Source organism: Perna viridis, chromosome 10 (genome assembly GCF_037379345.1).
Source record: "Perna viridis isolate PV_CMFRI_1.1 ecotype Kerala chromosome 10, ASM3737934v1, whole genome shotgun sequence".
NCBI classification, from domain to species: Eukaryota; Metazoa; Mollusca; class Bivalvia; order Mytilida; family Mytilidae; genus Perna; species Perna viridis.
The window spans coordinates 37,634,267-37,655,859 of NC_142454.1; the positions used below are offsets into that span (position 1 = coordinate 37,634,267).

Sequence of the window (21,593 nt, forward strand, 5' to 3'; positions counted from 1 at the left end):
TCCAAAAATGACAAAGAAATAAATACAGGAGATTTGTATATTAAATCTAGCAACATAAGGAATTAGAAATATTCCTAGTCAGCAGACGGAAAAATAAATATTCGGATTTGTAAATATAATAGCGTAATAGGGAAATAATGAGGAGATTGATGTTGCAGCATTACGAAGATTTGCGGAATTTACGATGACATTTCCATTTCTATGATCTCCGTTACGAGTTATGAATTCACAGACTGATATGAATGCACAAATCATATTTTTGTGTGTATTTTTGACACAAGTCATTTCTCCATTGTCTGTAATCTTGATTTATGAATGTCATTGTGAAGAGACTTGTATTGTCTGTGATTCTTTTATGATATTTATTCCAATGTATTTAGAATATTAATTTCCTTAGTTTCATGTCAGTTCTTACTATTTCAGATGATAATTCTTTTCACAGTTTAAATAACTTACTTCATGATGCTATTGCTGTGGTTGTTCAGCTAAGAGTTTATCCAGTGCTACAGACTAAATAATTTGTCATTGGCAGATCTAGAGATTCTAGATAAATTCTTGCATTTAATAAACAAAACTTATTAAAAGGGGGGGAGTGGGGTCCGATTCCCTGGATCCAAAACTTTTTATTTTCCTTTTTTTTTTTACTGAATCTTTATGATTAAGCTATAGTTTTTATCTATGCAATCATTATTTTTTGTCATATTCCCTTTTATTTTGTCTGGGGAATATATAATTTAATAATTTTAATTGCAGCTGAATTGAAAATGGAGCTGTTGAGGGAACGAGAGATGAGAGAAGGAGTCGAGAAACAACTAGAGGAGGAAAAGAAATCCAAGGGTAGGATATTCTAAAGGCCCATATGGGGGGACTCCTCCCTCTTTTGGGAAAAAAATTCAGTTCCTTGCTGAGAATTTAAAGATTTATTATAGATTTAAAGCAAACTAAGATATTAAAATATATAAAAAAAACTCCTTAAAAAAGAAGTCTGGCTCAATTTTTTTTTATTTCTTTCATCACCAAGATATATTCTGTAAAATAAGCTGGAGTAGACTTTGGCATTCTTCACAATGGACAAAAGTGGGCTTATAATAGACTTTATGTACAGTAATATAGCTCATTATTATCAAAACAAAAACATTTTACCCTATCTAACCCAACCAAAGTTAGTTTGTCAGGTTAATTCTTCCAGTTTACGTTTGTTCTTCTAGCTGTCCCATTTATTGACTTCCCTTAGTTAAGAATAAAAATGCCTTTAGGAATTATGTAATTTATTTCCATATATATATGATCATAGATACATGTATATTCTGACAAGTGTAAAATGTTGGCCAGATTATATTGTTGAGTCATCAGATAATTTTAATTTATAACTCTCACCAAAAAGAAGCAATTTACTATTTTCTCACAAGAATTTCATTGAAGTGATGTCAATATACATCTCCATGACAACTTTGCTTTTACCCCTCTTGAACATTCAATTTGCCCCATTTTCCTCCACCTCAGTTGAGGGGTTAATTTAGCCCAGGTTTGCCCTTGTTTAAAGCATTCAGCAAACTCAAATTTAATCTTTATCTTCTTAATATGGGTCTTACCTGATAAAAAGTGGAAACTCACTTACCAGAAATCAGCATAATGGTTTTTTTTGGTACCTATTGTAGGCATGATGATCAGGAGGCTGAAGAAGGAAAGAAGAATAAGAAAAAAGTTCCAGGAGAAATTTGAAAAGAATCCATTGTCATCAGAGGTAGTGAAAGAGGTGCAGGAGAGAGGGTCAGCTAGTCCACAGTCTATCAAAAATTGTAATGGCAATGGTAGGTTATTGTCAAAAATTTTCTTGCAATAATCTCAATTTGTGATTTTTTATCACATCAGCCCCTGATTACCCGTGCAGGTCTGGGTGTTAAAAGAATAGGCCTGCAGCAGCGCTAAGCTTGTCGTAAAAGGCGACTAAATAGTGCTCAGAACCATAGCCGGGGGCTAGGGCACTCTGCCCACAGAGCAACTGGGATGTGTGCCCCAGGTGGTGGAATGGGGTACCCCTGGCATGTTACATGCTGGGGTTGTCAGGCTATAATACGGAAAACCTGACCGCAAACCATAGTGGTGTTGGGGAAAGATGCCACGTTCCTTGCACATTAAAGAACCTTACTGTGGTATTTTCCCGGAGTAGGAACCATAGGGCTCCGCCACAGGAAGCTAAATTGCCCGACCCTACCCACCTCTCCCTATTTCCAGTGGCAATCAAAATTTGTCGACCCCATTGTCCTTGTGTCCCATCCCTTTTTATTCATTTCATGTTCATTTTTTCATCCATTTCATGTTCATCGTCTGAATATAGCTGAAATATTGCTGCTTGGGCATTGAACCCCAACAAACAACAACAACATGAACACCAGAGTGTTGAAAGATCTTAAAAGCAGTGACTGAATAGAACAGTTATTGTAATCAATGAAAATTTTGCACCAGTTTTATGGTGGCTATTGCTGTGGTTAAACCTTTAAAGCTAAATTTTACTTTCATGAATATTTTCTTCTAAAAGAACTTCATAAAATGATTTGAGGAATGATAGCAAATTTAAATTTATACAAAAATAGAATGGTTGCAAAAACAACAAGAAAAAAAAGCACAAAAATTTCTTAGTTTGTAGTATGTAAAATTTTATTGTACCTAATCGACATTTTTGTTTTCTATTTACATCTTCTCACCAATACCAGTTACATGTAGCTAAAAACCCCTTTTCTGCTTTACAGAATCCCCAGTTGACAGAGAAACAGACAAAGAAAGTAGTAACTCAGATTCAGAAGCAAAGCATGTGACAGGTAGTTGTATTGATACACTTGTAACGCTCCCTTTGTAGGGTTTAGACAGGTGTCATTGTAGAGAGGTACCTGTCTATTCCATTGCATCTTTGGGTCAGAAAATGATGTCAGATGAGACAGAATATTGGAATCTTGATTTTAATACACATATTCAGACAAGTTAAAGTCCAGATGAAGGACCAACCAAGAATGTCAACTATTAATGCATACAAGAATAATCAGATGTCAGTTTATATTTGTTCTGGACATGGGAATATTCTGGTGTCAGTTTATACTTGTTCTAGACATGGGAATATTCTGGTGTCAGTTTATACTCGTTCTGCACATGCAAATATTCTAGTGTCAGTTTATACTTGTTCTGGACACAGGAATATTCTGGTGTCAGTTTATACTTGTTCTGCACATGCAAATATTTTGGTGTCAGCTTATACCTGTTCTGGACACAGGAATATTCTGGTGTCAGTTTATAATTGTTCTGGACACAGGAATATTGAGATGTCAGTTTATACTTGTTCTAGATACAGGAATATTCTGGTGTCAGTTTATACTAAATTTAGAAATATTTTGGTGTCAGTTTGTACAAGATTATTCAGGTGGTTGATTAGTTAAACATCACATTTTAAACAGTTGTTTATGGAAGAGGACATATAAATACAGGTGTCCTTCTATGTTTGCATGAAGGTGTCCAGCCACACTTGAGTACACAATGCCTCAAAGACTGCATGACAGATTGTGTTCAAATTTTGTAGGATTGTAAGTCACTACTTATTGTTGATCATATTTTGCCTCCATGTCAATTTGACAAATTTTACAGGAGTTGTGGGACTTTTGCATTTTGTCGATGGCGGGGACATTCGGCCATGAGTTGCTTATTACTTTTTTAATGTAAAATTGTCTTGTCATGTAGATTATAGCTTTTATAATTCTCTTATTTCAGAATCACCAGAAAGAAGTTCAAGACCATTATTTGAAAATTTCCTGTCTCATAGCAACAACCCAAACCGCTACCCTTACCTCCCAATGGTGAAGAGTGCAGAAGTGCAATGACTGTATACCTATTAGCAGTGACTTTTGGTGCTGTTATAAAATTCTATTAAGTAACCAGTAGAAAAAAAAGACATTATCTGGTGAAAGGTTGTTGAATGTGTGCTGAACATATTGATAATGTGTTTATGCATGTTGTCCTGGTTATTGACCCTCACATGGTTGAGATGTAAATATATACAGATTAAGATTTAGTGTATGAAGATTACAGACTGGGAACATTCATGCTGAATAATTATAACTCAGCAATCAGTCTTTAATTGGCAAATAACAGTTGAGATGGTCATAAACATGTGAAGTTTCAACAAATATGCCATATAGACAATTATTGAAAGGATTCTTGTATATATTTAAAGCAATAAGTCTTAAAGGGGTTCAAATAAAAATTTGAAGGCCAGTGTTTACCCCAGGTTCGGCATTGTTTAGTTCCCTTTAAGTATGAGCAGAAAAATAAGAGCAAAATTTGTTGTTGTGTACAAGTTAATTATATGTCAGTTTTATTATGTATTACAAGATCTATTGTAAGATAATTTAATTATACTTATATCAGTTATTGATATTGAAAATAAATGTGGTGTCTATATTGCTCCCTCTGAGTTGCTGTTTTTGGAATATATTTGAATTTAAGAATATACCATTCATTGATATTGAAAATAAGCATGGTATTCATTTTACTGGTACTCCCTATGACTTGATGTTTTTGGAAATTAAAAAGAAAAGGCTTTGCATATATAAATATAAAATTTCACCATTTACTGTATCATAATAAATTTTTGTTTAGAAATGATTCTTGATGGCCTTTAATGGTACCAAAATATGATTAGTTTTATATGCAGGAAAAGATAAGATTATAATCATGATAAAGGTTTTTTTTACTCTTAGAAGTAGCTTTTATATGCTGTAAATAACAGTTAAACTATAGTGCAATATGGTGTTTAGATATAAGGTGCTTAGTGACAACAGAAGTTCTTAGAAACTAACATCAATATCATTTTTTTTTAATTTAAGTTTTCTTTTATTTTGATAAGGGCATTTTAAATACAAATCATATGTTTGTCTGCCTGCTATCCACACAGTATGTTAGATGTTTGTAGTTTTTTTCAGTGATATCACTTTGAAACATCAGATTTTAAAGTCAAGAAATATCTTGTTGATAAAAGCAAGTCAAGTTTGACAAAAACGTAGTTTTAATGTAAAAAGGGAGATGATGCTATAATCTTTATGTGTTGCAGGGAGATAACTCCTGGTATTATATGTATGTGTATTTATTTGTACAGAAAGTACACATTCCTCACATATTTGTTCATTATAAACCAATAAAATTGAAATAAAACAATAGTTTAATTTTTTTCAGTTTTTAAAAATATTCTTTTACAAATCAAATGTATGCTTGCCTTTGATAATCCAAATTTACACATCCATACACATCTTAAAGACTTTTTTACAACCATGCACATCTTTAGACTTTTACACATCCATACACATCTATAGACATTTACACATCCATGCACATCTTAAGAAATTTACACATCCATGCACATCTTAAGACTTTTACACATGCATACATGTCTTAAGACCTACACATCCATACATAACTTAAGACTTTTATACATCCATACATTTCCAAGACTTTTACACATGCATACACATCTTAAGACTTTCACATCCATACACATTTTAAGACTTGCCCATCCATACACATTTTATGACTAACACATACATACACATCTTAGGACTTTTACACATACATAGTACACATTGTAAGACTTTTACACATGCATATCTCAAGACATTTACACATCCATATGCATCTTATGACTTGTACACATGCATGCACATCTTCAGACATTCTCATGTTCATACATGCCTATAAACTTTTATACTGGCATAAACATCTTAGGACTATAACACACAAATACTCATCTTAAGACTTTCACACATACAAACACCTCTGAAGAATTTACACATGCATTCATATGTAAGACTTACATAAACATGCACATCTTAAGACTTTTACAGGTACTAACATGTCTTAAGACTTACACATACATACATATGAGTTATACTTGTGGAATATGATTAAGTAAAACCTTAAGTTTGATTATCTCCCCAATTAACAGTTTTTGTCGAAATTTACTGTCAGATTTGATGTCTAAACTTGTTATTGAATTTGATTGAAATCTGTTGAATAATTTAGGAGCATGCATCGTAGATGCACTTACCAGATGTGAACATTAACAAAAAATAAGTGGAATGATCTCCCCTTGATTACCTACCTCCTTCACATACATCAACTTTTGATGCCTAACTTTTCAATACAATTTCATCTCATACTCAGTGATGTTTCGAGACGCTCCAAAATAGAGATTTATTTGAACTATCAACTCTTCGTAGACATCTAAAAAAGGTGCATTTACGTAATTGCATATATTTATAATTAATCCTTTCGGGATAAGTTGCGATAAAGGCGTTTGGAAAATAGCCTATATACCCCGAAACTTTGTTTCTGGACAGAATATAATAATTTCTGATAAAATAACAAATTTTATTTTTATTCCACTGCACTGAGTAATATAATTTGCAAATTTGTCCATATGACAATCCGCAAAAAAAAAAAAAATCCCCATGAAAATATGTAAATGCAACTTGGTTAGTTCCCTTTTCAGAAAGCGCCTTTTTAAAATATATTAAATAGGCCAAATCTTGGCTATGTCACCGCTTTTAATAACATATGTTTGTGTATGCATTATTTTGCATGTAGGTATACCTCCTTTCATTTTAGGAGCACCGCCAAAATCGCACAGATGATACCACATTTTCTGTTTCTCTGGTTTGTAGCCTGTTCTGAGCTTTCTGAACAATCTGCAAACAGAAACAAGGTTTCTGCGTCAGGTGTGATTAGTTATCAAAGCACTGCAGATCACTGTTAGGAGAAATTACATTTGCAATGCTCAAATAAAAAATGTTAAGTTGGCAAAAATAGGATTAATGACAAAATAACAAAATACTTTTTATTGGGGTGCATTCCTTTGTATTTTGGCACATAAAACCAATTAGACTCCAGTTTCAAAGTACGGCGTACTTTTCTATAGCATGTTTCTTGTTCATTTCAAAGATATATTTCAATTTTGTCTGTTCATTCACTATTAAACATTTAATGGTGAAACAAAAGAAACAAATACAATGCAATTAACAGGTAGAACCAGAAACACGTGCCTAGGGTCGATTGGTGCGTTCGCCACTTTTATGTTGGCCCACCTGCATCTCCGACCCGCTTCGGATGATTTAAAAAGGGGACAATTTTAATGTTTGTATACCAGAATCGGGCAATTAAGAAAGACAGTCAGTAAATGAAATCTAATAAATTAAAGTATACTTATTGCAAAGGCAATGAAACAGTTGTGAATTGCTTTTATTCTTGTGAAGACTGAAATACACATCCCGTTAGTGCTATATGGATCCTCTTTTTCTCTAATTTTGTTCCGTTAGTCGAACTTTATTGCAATTTCGTGGTTATTTCAAGAAGGAAACCGAGTTTTGTTAAAGTCGCAATCCAATGGTCGAGGGCGTCACGCCATTATTGACAGCTTCGATCTTGGCCATCATATTACTGTACATGTGTCTATAGTTATCCAGGCGGATATATATCCGTTACATAAATCTGTATATTGCTGGCGCTTTGGCATCAGTTATTGATATCAAATTCCCGCGTGTGATAAAGAACAAAAAACATCGTCGAAGGTTAAAACCCACAGAAACAAAATTCAATTTTGTCCTATTTATAAAGAGTGGGTAGAAGGAGTTAACCTATAAAAACTTAAGCTCAATGAATAAAATATTTAACATAAAAAGATTTAAATGAAATTATTTTGCAATGAGTCTAAAATTCTTTTTATCATGACAAAAATCATATTTAATGATATGATCTGTAAAAACATCTGAAACCAGTAAAAATGGCTGACAAAAGCATTACAATTGAAATTAAAATTTTATGCCATTCATATTATATTTCAATTCTCATTTGGCATCATATTAAAGAAAAATTATAATTTTTACGATTTCTCGTCTGCATTTCGTACAAGATTTCCATAATTAGAAACTTAGTAACTGTCATGTTAAGATGACTCCATGAAAGAGTTGTCTCTCATTACATTCTATATTTCTTTTCATTTAGATTTATTGTAAAATTACACAAGTTGAAATTTCTGATTCCTCACATGATAATTTTGAATAATTATTACACTTTAAGCATATAAATTAACTATATAGGGATTATTTTTCATATGATCCAACATTTAGTCACATAAATTTGCGATTTCTCAGATAACTTTACCATGAGCGTCATATTTTACATAAATTTTCCCTTTTTGTTCATTTATCAACTCGTATATTTTTCTCTCTGATCTGCTCGGACTTATTCACCCCTTTTGGTATACAGGTGGTCTTTTCTTTGATACATGAACCCAAAACTCACAATAACTCGTTGTGTTCTTGTCTTATTTGTGGCATGGTTCCACACATATATAGGCTATAGGGTCTAGGGCCCTAGACTTTGTGCAGGCGATGTTGCCATAGATGTCACAGAAGTACGAGTTCGAGTCCCGCGAGGGAACGACCACAAATTTGCATCGCAAATTTGACAGTTCTAACATCGTTGGGAATTTTTCAGACCTTTCTATAGGTTTATATATCTTCCCTGTATCAATTTGATCCGATGGAGCAGTGTAGCAAATAGAGTCGTCACATTCTGAGATGTATATATATATATATATATATATATATATATATATATATATATATAACGGACAGACAGAGACAGAAATACACCACATCAAATGCCCTGTGGGCTTATCAGTTCAAAAGCTTTATCTTTTAGTGCAATTGACTTCTTGAGCACTTACCGATCCCACAGAAGCTAAAAAAGAAACTCAATAATTACGGACAATTTATAAAGATTGAGAAATTATCAAAATTATCTCTATTTAATTGTGAAGATTGCGATATACGGCGTGCTTTTAAACAGTTTCTGTGTGACAGTTGGCATATAAATTTCTCCTCTGTATTTGAGCTGAGGAAATGAAAGGTAGAAATGTGATAAGAAATAAAAGAAACAGTGACTACAGAATGATAAAATTCAATTAAAATATGTCGTATTCCTTTTATTTATTCACATTTAAATATTTTGATTGAGAAAACGTTCTCGTTACGACTGAGAGAAATTACAAGACAAGCAAGCTTGCCTTCATAATTGAGCACTAGATCTTCCATTCTCAATGATTTTATTGCATTACAAATTGTATGACAACAAATAAATAAAAGTTGCCGGGATTTCAGGTCCATGAACTTCCGATAAAATGGCTTTGATGTTGGGTACTAGTTAATCACAAATCAAACCTGTATTAACGGTAACATTATCCTCTTTGTCAATTGTACATAAATTGTCACAAAAACCATCTTGAACATGAAAAAAATGTTTCACCTGCTTCGCCTACTTAGGTGAGAAGTCGCATATTACACAACGGTTATATATTGTTAATAGCAGTGGCGGATTCAAATGGAAGGGGGGTTCTAGGGTTAACTATAAAAGACCCATTTTTGGAAAATCTTTTTAATTTACAGCACAATCTGGGCGAGATTGAACAAATGGTATCCTTGAAGCCCCTATGGTTAAAAGAGCCATTTTTGGAAAATCTTTTTTAATTTACATCACAATTTGGGCAAAATTGAGCAAATGGTATCCTTGAAGCCCCTTTAACTTTTTACAAATTTCTAGATTTACCCTCCTACCTCCTTGAAGCGCCCCCCTTTTTTCAAATTTCTAAATCAACCTTCCAACCCTTTTCACAAATCTGTTTTAAAGTTGGCTTCAATGGTCAATGCTACAAATTCTAATGTACTGGTTTCGTTAGAAAAAAAAAAGATTAATACTCGATTCGTTTGACGATACGACTTGTATTTTTGGTATATTTCTCACGATATCGTGCGTCCGCCTCTTATTTCTCTCGTTCGCAATCAATTTGGTAAGTTTCAGAGCTAACTCTAACACGACTAAAACATTCAAGTGATGCAACGTTCAAATGCAACTTGCAAACCGTTCAATAGGGGGATAATTTATTATATAAAGACACATTTTTTTCGAGATTTGAACTTTAATATCAAACTGTGATACACGTACAATAAAATTACCGTGTTGTAGTTTTTGCTGTAAGTAATTTCGCATAGAGGCAGTAAATTCTAAGAGGAAGATGCATGTATTGTACTAAAACAAATTGAAATAAATAGCTTAAATACTCAATTCCAACCACATGTCGAATTAGAATTAACAAGTCCATGAGACGAACCGTTCATTGTTTTACCGTCTGTACGACATTTCACGTTTTTCATCAAATTAAACAACTAAAAGGGAAAAAAATCTTATACACGCCTGGCACCATTCTAAAATGTCTCTGATTATACCAATGAGGAATTAATGGTAAATATTTCTACGATTAAATGAACCGAAACGGAAGTGGATCTGGTCGGCCTTCTTTAATTTAATCAATGTATTTTTATGATGAGTTGAAGAGGTACAATTCTTCCAGATTGACTGGCAGTTATCATCAATTATTGTGTCAAACAAACAGAGTATATTAACACATCTTGCAGTTATTTTAATCTATAGAAAAACAAACCGTGCACTTGTAATTATGAGATATGGATTTTTTCTCTCTTTCTTATACGATTTTTGCCTCCTGATCAGAATGCATGGAGTGATGGGTTATCGTACTGAACACATTGGTGTGCATGATGCATGATGGATTGATTTGTCAATATATACTGTATTGCTGTGTTTAAGTTATACTTGCCAGGTTATATTCTTTATCAGACAATAAAGGATAAGAGAGAGCGAGCGAGAGAGAGAGGAGTTGATTTAATTTGCATTTGGAAGTACATATATCAAAATATTGATTGTAAACTTTTTGAAAGAGTTTATAAATGACAAAATTACTCATTTTTCCCCGAACTGCACATGCGTGTATATATATATATATATACAAAGGTCTGAAAAATTCCCAACGATGTTAGAACTGTCAAATTTGCGATGCAAATTTGTGGTCGTTCCCTCCTTGGGACTCGAACTATCTATGGCAACACCGCCTGCATAAAGTCCACCGCCTAGACCACTCGGCCAGCTAGGCTATTAAAATAGAGCTTTTGCAGGCCGGGTCATTCCTCCTCGTAGGACTAATCTAGGGCTGTAACTTCGTACACGATGTATGGTAGTACGGGACAGTAGGTGTTATCATGTAGGATAGATATATCGTGATATTTGTTGTCTATACGCCATAATTAGAATTGTATTGTTAAATCCTCGTTGAACTTTTGCCACGCTGGGTTAAATTCAAAAGTCTTCACTAATGTTTCTAGGGTTACCAATCAATACTACCGTTTGAGTGTATGTTTTACTCATTCTTTTCCAAGTTTTGAACGAAATTAACAAAATTATACAACAAAGGGTGGAGGGGGTCTGATCCCCTGGAAAACCCCTAGATCCACTTAAAATGAAAATATATATTTATTGTTTGATGAAGAGTTCTTAAGTGCACGAGTTTAAGTATGCCATGATGTCTGTATGGACACTTGACCCCTGACCCGAACAATTGTTCGACCTCATTCGACCGCTATCACTTAAACAAGAGTAGCAATAAAAAAAAAAACTTTCTGATTGCTTATTTATAACTACACTTCAAAGAGTTCCTTATCAAAATCTAGATTTTTTTTCATGCTTTGAAAACATCCAAAACAATAAAAAGTATTGTTACTTTTTTCCTCTTTTCTGTTTTTGATGTTTTTATCTAATATCAAATAATTCCACAGAATTGTCACCTTTATCTGCGTTGGATATTTAAGAAGACTGACATTATCTCGGTATGTGATAAACCTGTTCATGAAAAGAGTTTGTTTATGATCAGGGGGGTCTGGTGATGTGTATATTTCATTTCGGGGAAGCAGAAAAATTAAATGCGGAAAAAACTTGCGACACTTCCACATGTATTATTGCACTGCGGAAACTGAAGTCTTATTGAAATTTTAACGTAAGCAAATGGCGATATGAATCACGAGAGCCGGCGTTTTGGATGATATGATTCGAAACCACTATAAAAATCGAAGCTTGCAGTTGTCTAAAATTCTTAGCCTGATATGCTAAAATCTTCCAAGGATTGAAGTACCATGTAAAATTCAAAAATTTTGTCAGACTAAAAGCTGATTAGAAAACTGTGGCGGATCCAGGGTAAGGTGCAAGGGATTGGAACCCTTCCTTTTTATTGGAAAATTTGTCATTTTCATGTGTAAAATTGACTAAAAAATGGCAAATAATGTTCTAGCACCCCCTTTTTCTAAGGAACCTCGGCTTGCGTCTCTCCTTTTCAAAGTGTCTGGATCCGTTCCTAGAATACAATGCTTTTCTCTGAAACCAAATACTTTTCACATAACCAAACTCTTGGAAAAAAATCAAAATCTCTTAAAATGCCATCGCTTTTTGCTTTATTGGAATCCCGTCGCCATGTGTCCCGTGTACTTTAGAACAAAAGTTAACAGTCGAAAATAAAAGAACGCAACCAGCAGGGATCCAGGCAACAAACAATAGAAAAAATACAATTATATTACAGAAGGAAGCAACTTGTCATAATAATTACAAGTGATGCAAAATTCGTCATCTTTTGTTACGATTATAACACTCATATTAACAAGTGTTCCATACGTAAGCGGCTGGAGGTCTTCTGGTCATAAATTCGAACGCAACTATCCAGAACGAAGCGGACCTGATTATGTCATTAAAACCGGAAAGAAACAGCACTTTGATTATTTTTGCATGAGACAAATTATGATGTAGAGAATACAATAAATTATTTAGTGAGTGTTTTATAGGAGCATCAAGTTTTGGCAAGAACTTTGTGACTTTTGTACAATTAATTTACCATTCAGAAGCTAAAATGCACCTCCTTGCTTTTTTATTTCATCTTTATATTAACGTGTCCTGTTTCTTGTACTTAACACGATACCCAGTTCAACAAAATAAAAACCAAAATCAAAATAATTGCATGATAAAACAAGAATCACTAAAAAAGAAACTGAACGAAAGAAAACAACAAAAGCAAAAAAAAATTAGAAACCAAAAACACATCAACACAACAATTAAACAATTAAATCAACAGATTCAAAACACACACACACTTTCAATCAAAACACAGATAAAAAACGTGTATAACAAAAAGAGAACTCGGAGGTTTGTTTAGGTTAAACAAATGTTTACGCGTGCTATATTTATTATTTGTGGTAGCAGTTTTGCTATACGTGCTTGTCGATTCTGCCAAATCTAAAAGTAACCCGTGTAATCCAAAACCGATAAAACCAAAATTATACCGTATCCAGTCGGCTTCTAGAGTCCTGCCATACTAATCGTTATAACTTTTCGAGGAAAATGTGTATATCTACATAGAATAGATCGGCTTGTGCATATCATTATATTGTGATTCCCTGCATCAGACTCATGTTGACATCCCTTTTTAAAAAGAGGCAGGCGCGTAGCTGAGGCCAAATTGAATTGTAGGCAAAATTGCGGCAGGGGGTCTGGGGCCCCCCGGAAGATCCGCGGAGATAGCGTTTTAGAGCATCATTTATGCCTCTCCTGGATGTATTTTATCTCAAAAAAAAAAAAAAAAAAAAAATTGGCAAAATTAAGTGCAGGCAAAAACTTTTTTGCCTAACGGCAGCTACGCGCCTGGGAGGCTACCTAATAGTGTTATGAAACGGGAGACCTTAGGTAAATCTAATGGGGTGTCCCCTGGGGTCACTCAGCCTTTTCTTTTCCGGGATACAAATTTTGATCCGCCGCTAGAAACTTGGGATGCGTTAATGCCGCGACTGAAGACGACGAGGTTCAGAATATCAAGAAATCACTTTTACATATAAGCATTTTGAAGATTAAAATTTTGTACAGGCATTTATTGAACTGATAAAACTTTTAATAATTTTTTTATCTGATATTTTGTAGTCAAGAAGATTGTCAAAGACAACTAACCACAGGTGATGGAAGTTATTATGTCTATTTTTGTTATTATTCTTTTGTATTGTATTGTATTGTAGTGGATTGGATTATATTGGATTGGATTGTAGTGTAGTGTAGTGCAGTGTAATGGATTGTATTGTATTGTATTGTATTGTATTGTAGTGTAGTGTAGTGGATTGGATTGGATTGTAGTGTAGTGTAGTGGATTGTGTTGTATTGTATTGTATTGTAGTGCAGTGTATTAGATTGGATTGTAGTGTAGTGTAGTGTAGTGGATTGGATTGGATTGTAGTGTATTGTATTGTATACTTGATTTCTGTTATATTTATAAATGTGTAATAAGGAATATAAACCAAAGCTTACAATGATTACCTATAAAGAGCAGTCGATGAGTTGAGAGATATTTTAATAAATTCATTTCTTGTAACAAAGATGAAAATCATGATATCATCACACTACAAACTCTGCTTGGACATTTCAAAAACACCTCAATAACAAAGACGACGACGATAACGAAGTTCAGGCGCGGATCCAGGGACGGGCTGCCGGACGTACGCCTCCCCCTTAGAATTGAAAAAAAAATTGGCATAAGATCTTCATTTTTAACACAAAATTTTCTTGAGTTCTATTACCTCCCCCGACCTGAGAGCCTGTATCCGCTCCTGAAGTTTAACCGGACTTCGATTTGGATCATGTCGATGATGACGAAGGAAGGTCTCTTTATACTAGTGGTCAGATAACTAAAGAAGAAATCAGAAAAAAAAAGCCGTATCGAAGCTAAAAAAACTATTTAGCGTTCGAAACTGATGGTATATTGAACGAATATATCAAAAACACTGCCACCAATTTATTGTCAATTTATATCCAACTTTTCAACATTATACTTAATACGGGTTGAGTACCTGACCGGTCTCTGTTGGGAAGGGGCAGGAGATAAACATCATTATCTGTTCTTGTGTCAATAGGAAGAAGTGAAAACCATTCGTCAGAAGTGCATATCTAAATATATCATACTTTAAACTCTACAGGATATGTTAATGCTGAATTGTACTGTAACTTGTCAATTTGAAAAAATATAGGATCCGGTTTTTATAATATGCAAGATCTTGTATATATATATATGTGTGTGTGTATGTGTGTGTGTGTGTGTGGTTGTGTGTGTGTGTGTGTGTGTGTGTGTGTGTATTTGTTGTGCCATCTTCTACACCTGTTTTTTTTCCGTTGTTTATAAATAAAATATTTTTTCATCGTTGTACTATTATTGTACTGTTAAGTGTATTAGTCTATCCACAAGGATCAATTTGTACAAAGCGAAATAACTCTAGTTAAAATGTCTTTCAAAGTTCGCTTATCTAGTACTGAAATGTAACTAAAATTAAAACAATCTCTCATACCTATTTAAATAATATGATTTGTGATATTTGGCGTCCAAATATATTTCTGAATTAATAAATCGTTATATTGGGTACTTGCAATTATACAGCAGAATACTGTATATTATTAGTATTTTAGATCCCCGAGGGCATTTACCAACCCAGTAGTCACACAAACTGAGATTTGCCGTTGCACACAATTCGAAAGCGCTAAAACACAGAGGCTCCGTTCCTTGTTTCAAACACGGGGCTACAGTAACGTAGCTCCTACTATGGTAGAATTTGTTTGTGCTGGATTTGAAATTCGATATTTTTGCGTTTGTATCATTTACAAATTATTCTCGAATCTTGAGCTTCCTACGTATTAGATTCCAATGCTGCTAATGAGAAGTTACTTTTTCAAGTGTTGTACAGCATACCGAAATTTGCAATATTTATTGGATCCAAACCGATATACACAAGTCATTTTAAGTCGACACGTCTAATCTAGACATACATTGTCACCCTAAACCGATACCAAAGACTTGTTGACTACTGTCCAATCTTGACAAATATTGTCATCCTTAGGCGACACCTAAGTTTTAATTTGCCTAATAAGAATCCCAAATATTGCTTAGTCCTGTTTATTTCAGTTCAAAATATATGTGCACAAGTCTTGTTAAGTCCTTTCATGTTTTGTGGTTCCTAGACACCCAAATCTTGCTAAATTCTGTCTTATCTTTTGCAATTATTGTCTGTTCTGAAGTATATATGTATTGATTATTTTACAACTTGACTGACCTTATCTTGACAACTTTTGGTCCTAAGGTATGTCGGTTTCATTCAATCATTAAGTGTGGTCTATTGAACCAGGCAGTAAACAAAAAATCCAAAATTGGATTAACTTGTTTGAAACTTTAAATAAAGTAACAAACTTTTAACGAAACATGATGTGTTCACCCTCTATGTAGTCGTTTGTATCTTTTTAGAAACAGTGTAGTCCGCGATCAATTTCCAACTGTGTCGGCGCAGTCTATTTTTCATGTAAGATAGGAGGACGCGATAATGTGACGACTTTTGTAAACTTATTTCTCTTCCACTACATTCCCCATTCCCAATAGACTCTCACAGCAAACACGAGATTTATTTTTATCTTTGTCGAGCATGACCTCACCATGGCTGTAAACCTAGAAGACCCATCTCATAATAGAAATGTAAATCTTATAGCTTGAAATCGTTTTGAATTACATAACGAATTTTGTCTGTTTGGGAGTTGAAACAATTTGAACATTTTGCTTGAAGGACAGAATAATGACATTATTTTCTCGTACATGTAGAGTTAATAAGTTTAACCAAGAGAGATTTTCCCTTAACTTTCTAATTATGGCCATAGAGATGTGGTAAAAGGATGTTCAGAATGCAGAATTTATACCATTTAGTTATCACTGTCTGACTCTGGGTGCCTAAGATTAAGAAGGATGCCCTGGAGCTGGGATCATGTATAAAAAATGTACATGAATCATGATATCCAATATACTGGAAAAAATGTCACATCAAAAACTATCTGAATCATGAACACCTAACTGTGTGAACTCATTTTATCTCGCAAAAACCAAGCCCCACTTTTTACATAGGAAAAATAACCCTAAAGGAAACCCAACAGACACATAAATGGAATTTAACAGCATAGGAAACATTTAACTATTATGAAATATCTCTGGATTAAATTTGATAGTTTTTATTCTGGGGAAAGTATTTGACACAGGATACTATTGGATGTCACTGACATGTACATTTATAACAAAATTCCAGCCAGCTATTTAAATCTTACTGTTAAAACAGAATAGTGTATTGAAAAAAGATTTACATGTAAACAAAATAATTTAAGGAACCAAGCTATGGAATTGATCCCTTTGCATTTTAAGGGTTTTTTTTTTTTTAATAAATATACTACTGGCACAATATAAAAAGTGAAATATTTCTTGTTAAATAATTGAATTTGTGTCTGAAAGAAATGCATATGACAGGTTTTTCCTAAACCCAGATACCCTCTGCCTTGGATGGACGTAACAATGTTATCTAACACTGTGTATGTAGGGTACTACCTAAATACTGAATTATTTATTTACATATCACATTTTGATTTACTTCTAGTATAAGATGCTAGATTGATAACAAACTATATTGTCAGTAGTGGATGCGTTATGAACTTTGATTTTAAAACTTTTTAGGGAAAGGTGTAGTTAAAAAAAGATTTTTTTTTATTATTTCAATCTTCACTTGGAAAAAGTGAAACCAACCAGTTAGTTTTTTAATTCTCTTTTTATAAAATTTTTAGAAGAAATTTAAGCTGACTGTATTAACATGTTTCTCATATATCATCATTGTATATATTGTAGCTCCGTGATTTTCTACTGCTGTACAACATCTTGACAGAACAATGTTTTGAAAGATGTGTTAAAAGATTCCATAGCAAGAATTTGTCATCAAGCGAAGTAAGAAAACATACAAATGTAAACTGGGATAGAACATAGATGATGGAAAAAAAATAGGATGATAGGTTAATTGAATCTCAAGAATTTTTTTATATCTTGGAAGATATCCTTTTTGAATTTTTAGTTTCTTTGAAAAAATGATATCTTTAGCTGCATATAAAAATGATGACTACAACTACATATGTAAAAATGATTAGTATGGCTACAACTGTTCAAATAATGACTACAAGTGCAATACATAGGTGAAAATGTTGAGTACAGGTATGTATGTAAAAATGTCAACTACGTATGATATAATGTACTAAAAAAATGTTTCTGTTTAGCCACCAAGCAAATTTTAATTATAGGATAGTTAATTTTAAATCATCAGTGATGTCAAATAAACTTACAATAACTGAGTTATGTTACATTTTAGCAGGAGAAAGTGAGTCAGAAAATACACAGAATTTATTCCACATGTGAAATACTGAAATTTATTTCCATGTAGTAGAATATATACATATGTAGAACAGAAATAGTTGCAGTAGTATAGCAATGAATTAAAATCTTATTATTTGAAAGCTGAGTAACTTCATCATGAAACTTATGCACAAGTACATGTGCATATTATAAAATGACCTTTGAATTTTTCTGTGTGTTTGGCACAAACATTCCTTAATGTATATGTCAATATTGCATTCTTGTTTATGCTTTGGCACCAGTATAATATAGTATTATTATATTTTTTATTACATCCATGCTTATTTAAAAGATATGAACATTTATTTTTTTCTATTTCAGAATGAGTGTGCTAACCAGTGTACAGATCGTTATGTGGCTTTTAATCAGAGACTAATGTTTACATTTGTTGAACACCAAAACAAAAAGAACAAAGCTTTAGAAGAAGCAACTTTAGCTGCCATGGGAAAAAGTCCACTTTTACAACAAGGGATGGGAGACAACTCTAGCACTCAACCAAAACAGAAATCCTGATATTGTAATGACTGCAGTTTTTTACAATGTTAGTTCTGAAATATACACCTACACTCAATATATTGATAATTTCTTTTTTAACTGCCTTATGCAAAGTTTGTCTGTTGGTCCATCAGTCAGATTGATTTTATAATCCCATATTCTGTTTATCTGTTCAATATATTCGAATTAACTTCATATATTGAGTAGGCAGCATACTATAGTTGTGCATGGAGCAAGAAAATAGTTGTGGGATGCTTGAAAGGTGAATAACATGCAAAAAAAAACATGTGTTTTATATTAATTGAACTAGAAAGCAGAACAATCCAAAACAACATGAACAGGAAAGAAAAGAAAGCCAACATAGCAAAATTTTGTTCTTTATACTTAAAATGTTCTACTATTTGAAATAATGAAATGACACATTAGAAACAACTTCAATTCCCATACAGTTTTTTGAAGACCACTAGGTTTAATTATCAATATTAGGCCAATCAAAAACAAAATTTTGAACTGTTAACTTAATTGCATTTCCATAGAAGAGAATCTTTAAGATCAAAGGGTAAAATAGGGCATTAATGGAGCATTATTGATTGATACCCTGTCACATAATGGTGAAAAAAATGGGGATGTGAAAATGTTCAACATGGCATGTTGAAGCTACATTTTCGGAATTTGCTGAAAATTGATCTAAAACTGTTATTTTTTATGGTACTAAACAACTAAACAAAATTAAAAAAAAATTATAGTTTCATATTTAAGTTATCATCAGGGAACTGTTGGGGACAGACAGATGGATGGACATACACACAATGTTGCTAAGGGTATTATATAATATATTGCCACATCATTTACCTTTCCAGAACATGCATGCATTGAAAAATCACCGCATCAAGGCCCCCCTCCATTTTGACAAGGTATCCATATAGTTCTTGGTATTTTGTGTTTACATTTCTCCAAAATTTAATAAAATGAAAACAATATTCAGTTAAGGTAAGAAATTATATGGGATCCTTAAAAGGGATTAATGTTTAAAATTTACCTGTACTTGACCTTTTCCAATATAAAATGTTAGTTGAAATATTTTAAATAATGATATTACTTTCGATACAAAATATTTCTGTTTTGTGATATTTTTTTTTATAACATATATTTTTTGTCTGTTTTTCCAATTATTATTATTAAATAAAATTTCAAAACAATAAAGATTAATAAATATTTCACCTAAGTTTTTTTTTTATTAAATTCTTTATTTCATATTTGAAATGAATAAGTTTTAAAAATATTTTTTGCAATAGTAATTTTATCATGCATTTACAAAAAATGATTATAATTGATTATTTTTAATGACAAGATACACAGGCAAAATTATTTCACATGATTTCCACACGAATTTCACATGAATTGAGTAAATAAACTAAGTGACAGAGTTCATGTGAAATTTGGGTGAAAGGAGCCTTCATGTGAAATTCACACAAAATGTTCACATGAAATTTGTGTTTAGGGAATTTTACATGAAAATCATGTTAATTTCACATGAATTTCACGTGAAGCTCGATTAACATGAATTTGATGTGAAAAATATTTGCCAGTGTACACAAAAACATAGTCCAAATGTAATTTCTTTTATATCATTCAACACCTCTTTGATAACAAGTGAATATGTTTCAGGCAATTATTTAGCTCAGTAATATTCTATTATTTCTGCACAAAAAAATTTAGATCCATAATCTTCAATTCAACTGAAGATTGCCTTGAAAAATATTTAGTAGTAAATTTGCATTTAGGGAATTCAGTTCTTGCAGTAACATGTCAAGAAGCATTTGATGTGTTAAGCATGTTCCATATAAGACACTTATCAGTCAAAATCTCCATCCTATCATTTATATTTTACCACTAATAATCAGGAAGTGAAGAACAGTGATTTTAATCAAGTAAAATTGGCAGGAAAATTAAAATTGATAAAAAGTGTCTAGTTTTTGAAAATCTTTTGTACATCAAGAACATGATTTTCTTTGGCTGAAATTGGTTTTATTTGAGTATAATTACAGTGTACATTAAATCTGTTAATATTGTTTTTGAATATAAATGCAAATTATAACTTCGGGAACTGTTAAAAAATTGGGAAAAGGGGGAAAGGGAATAAAATTTGTAAATGTGTGTGAAGTTGGCTACTGTTTAACTATTGATTACAGGTTATACTTCAGAAATCAATGTTATTGATTGACATTCAGTTTATACATATTAGGATATTAATCCAGTTCTAAATATTATAAAAAATGCAGTTTTATATTTTAAATCATGATAAATATGAAATTTTGTTCATGCTACAATTTTCACAAGAATCAAAAACTTCCAGTGCTAACAGTGCTTTGATTTTAGATTTGTAGTTGTGTTGGGCGAGGTAATTTCCAACCGAAATGTGGGAGACTTTTATGACACATGCTGTGCATTTTTGTCGAAAGTTCAAACAGTCACTTCCAAACTACATGCATCATTTCCACTTCAGGTCATTTCCGACAAAGATTTTTAGCCATTCATTATATTAGGATATCCCTGACATTCTGTCCCTATTATTTACCTAAATCAGAAAAGTATCAAGAAATGTATTCAATTGCAGCAAAAGTCAGCTTGCATTGCATATGACACATGGCTCACATGACAAATTGAGCGGAGCAAAAAAAAGTAAAAAAGATGGAAGTTCAAAAGAATTATGTGTCAGTCTAAGTAAGAATGAGGCAATGGGTGGAACATGGTATGAAAAAAACCATCATTTTGATAGTGTAATTTGACTATTTGCACCATAGTAATCAAGAGAAAAAAGACAATATTTTCCATATCATGTTAGTACATTGAGTAATAATTTCATTGAAACACACTG

The 21,593-nt window shown here is 32.7% G+C and overlaps 2 protein-coding genes across 2 annotated transcripts in view; both read left to right on the forward strand.

The window, feature by feature from the left end:
- Positions 1-5,199, forward strand: part of LOC148605662 (dachshund homolog 1-like) — a 62,649-nt gene extending 57,450 nt beyond the window's left edge. The window contains exons 8-11 of the mRNA XM_088548884.1: positions 754-837; positions 1,659-1,811; positions 2,751-2,819; positions 3,757-5,199. Coding sequence (XP_088405010.1) covers positions 754-837; positions 1,659-1,811; positions 2,751-2,819; positions 3,757-3,866 — 416 coding nt within the window. The 3' untranslated portion in view covers positions 3,867-5,199. The remainder of the gene's footprint in view (positions 1-753; positions 838-1,658; positions 1,812-2,750; positions 2,820-3,756) is intronic.
- Positions 5,200-16,364: 11,165 nt separating this feature from the next.
- On the forward strand, positions 16,365-18,791 carry LOC148605663 (mitochondrial import inner membrane translocase subunit Tim9-like). Its single transcript, XM_088550630.1, has 3 exons — positions 16,365-16,480; positions 17,666-17,761; positions 18,542-18,791. The coding sequence occupies exons 1-3, from the start codon at positions 16,442-16,444 to the stop codon at positions 18,731-18,733; spliced, it is 327 nt and encodes a 108-aa protein (XP_088406756.1). The 5' UTR covers positions 16,365-16,441; the 3' UTR covers positions 18,734-18,791.
- The last annotated feature ends 2,802 nt before the right edge of the window (positions 18,792-21,593 follow it).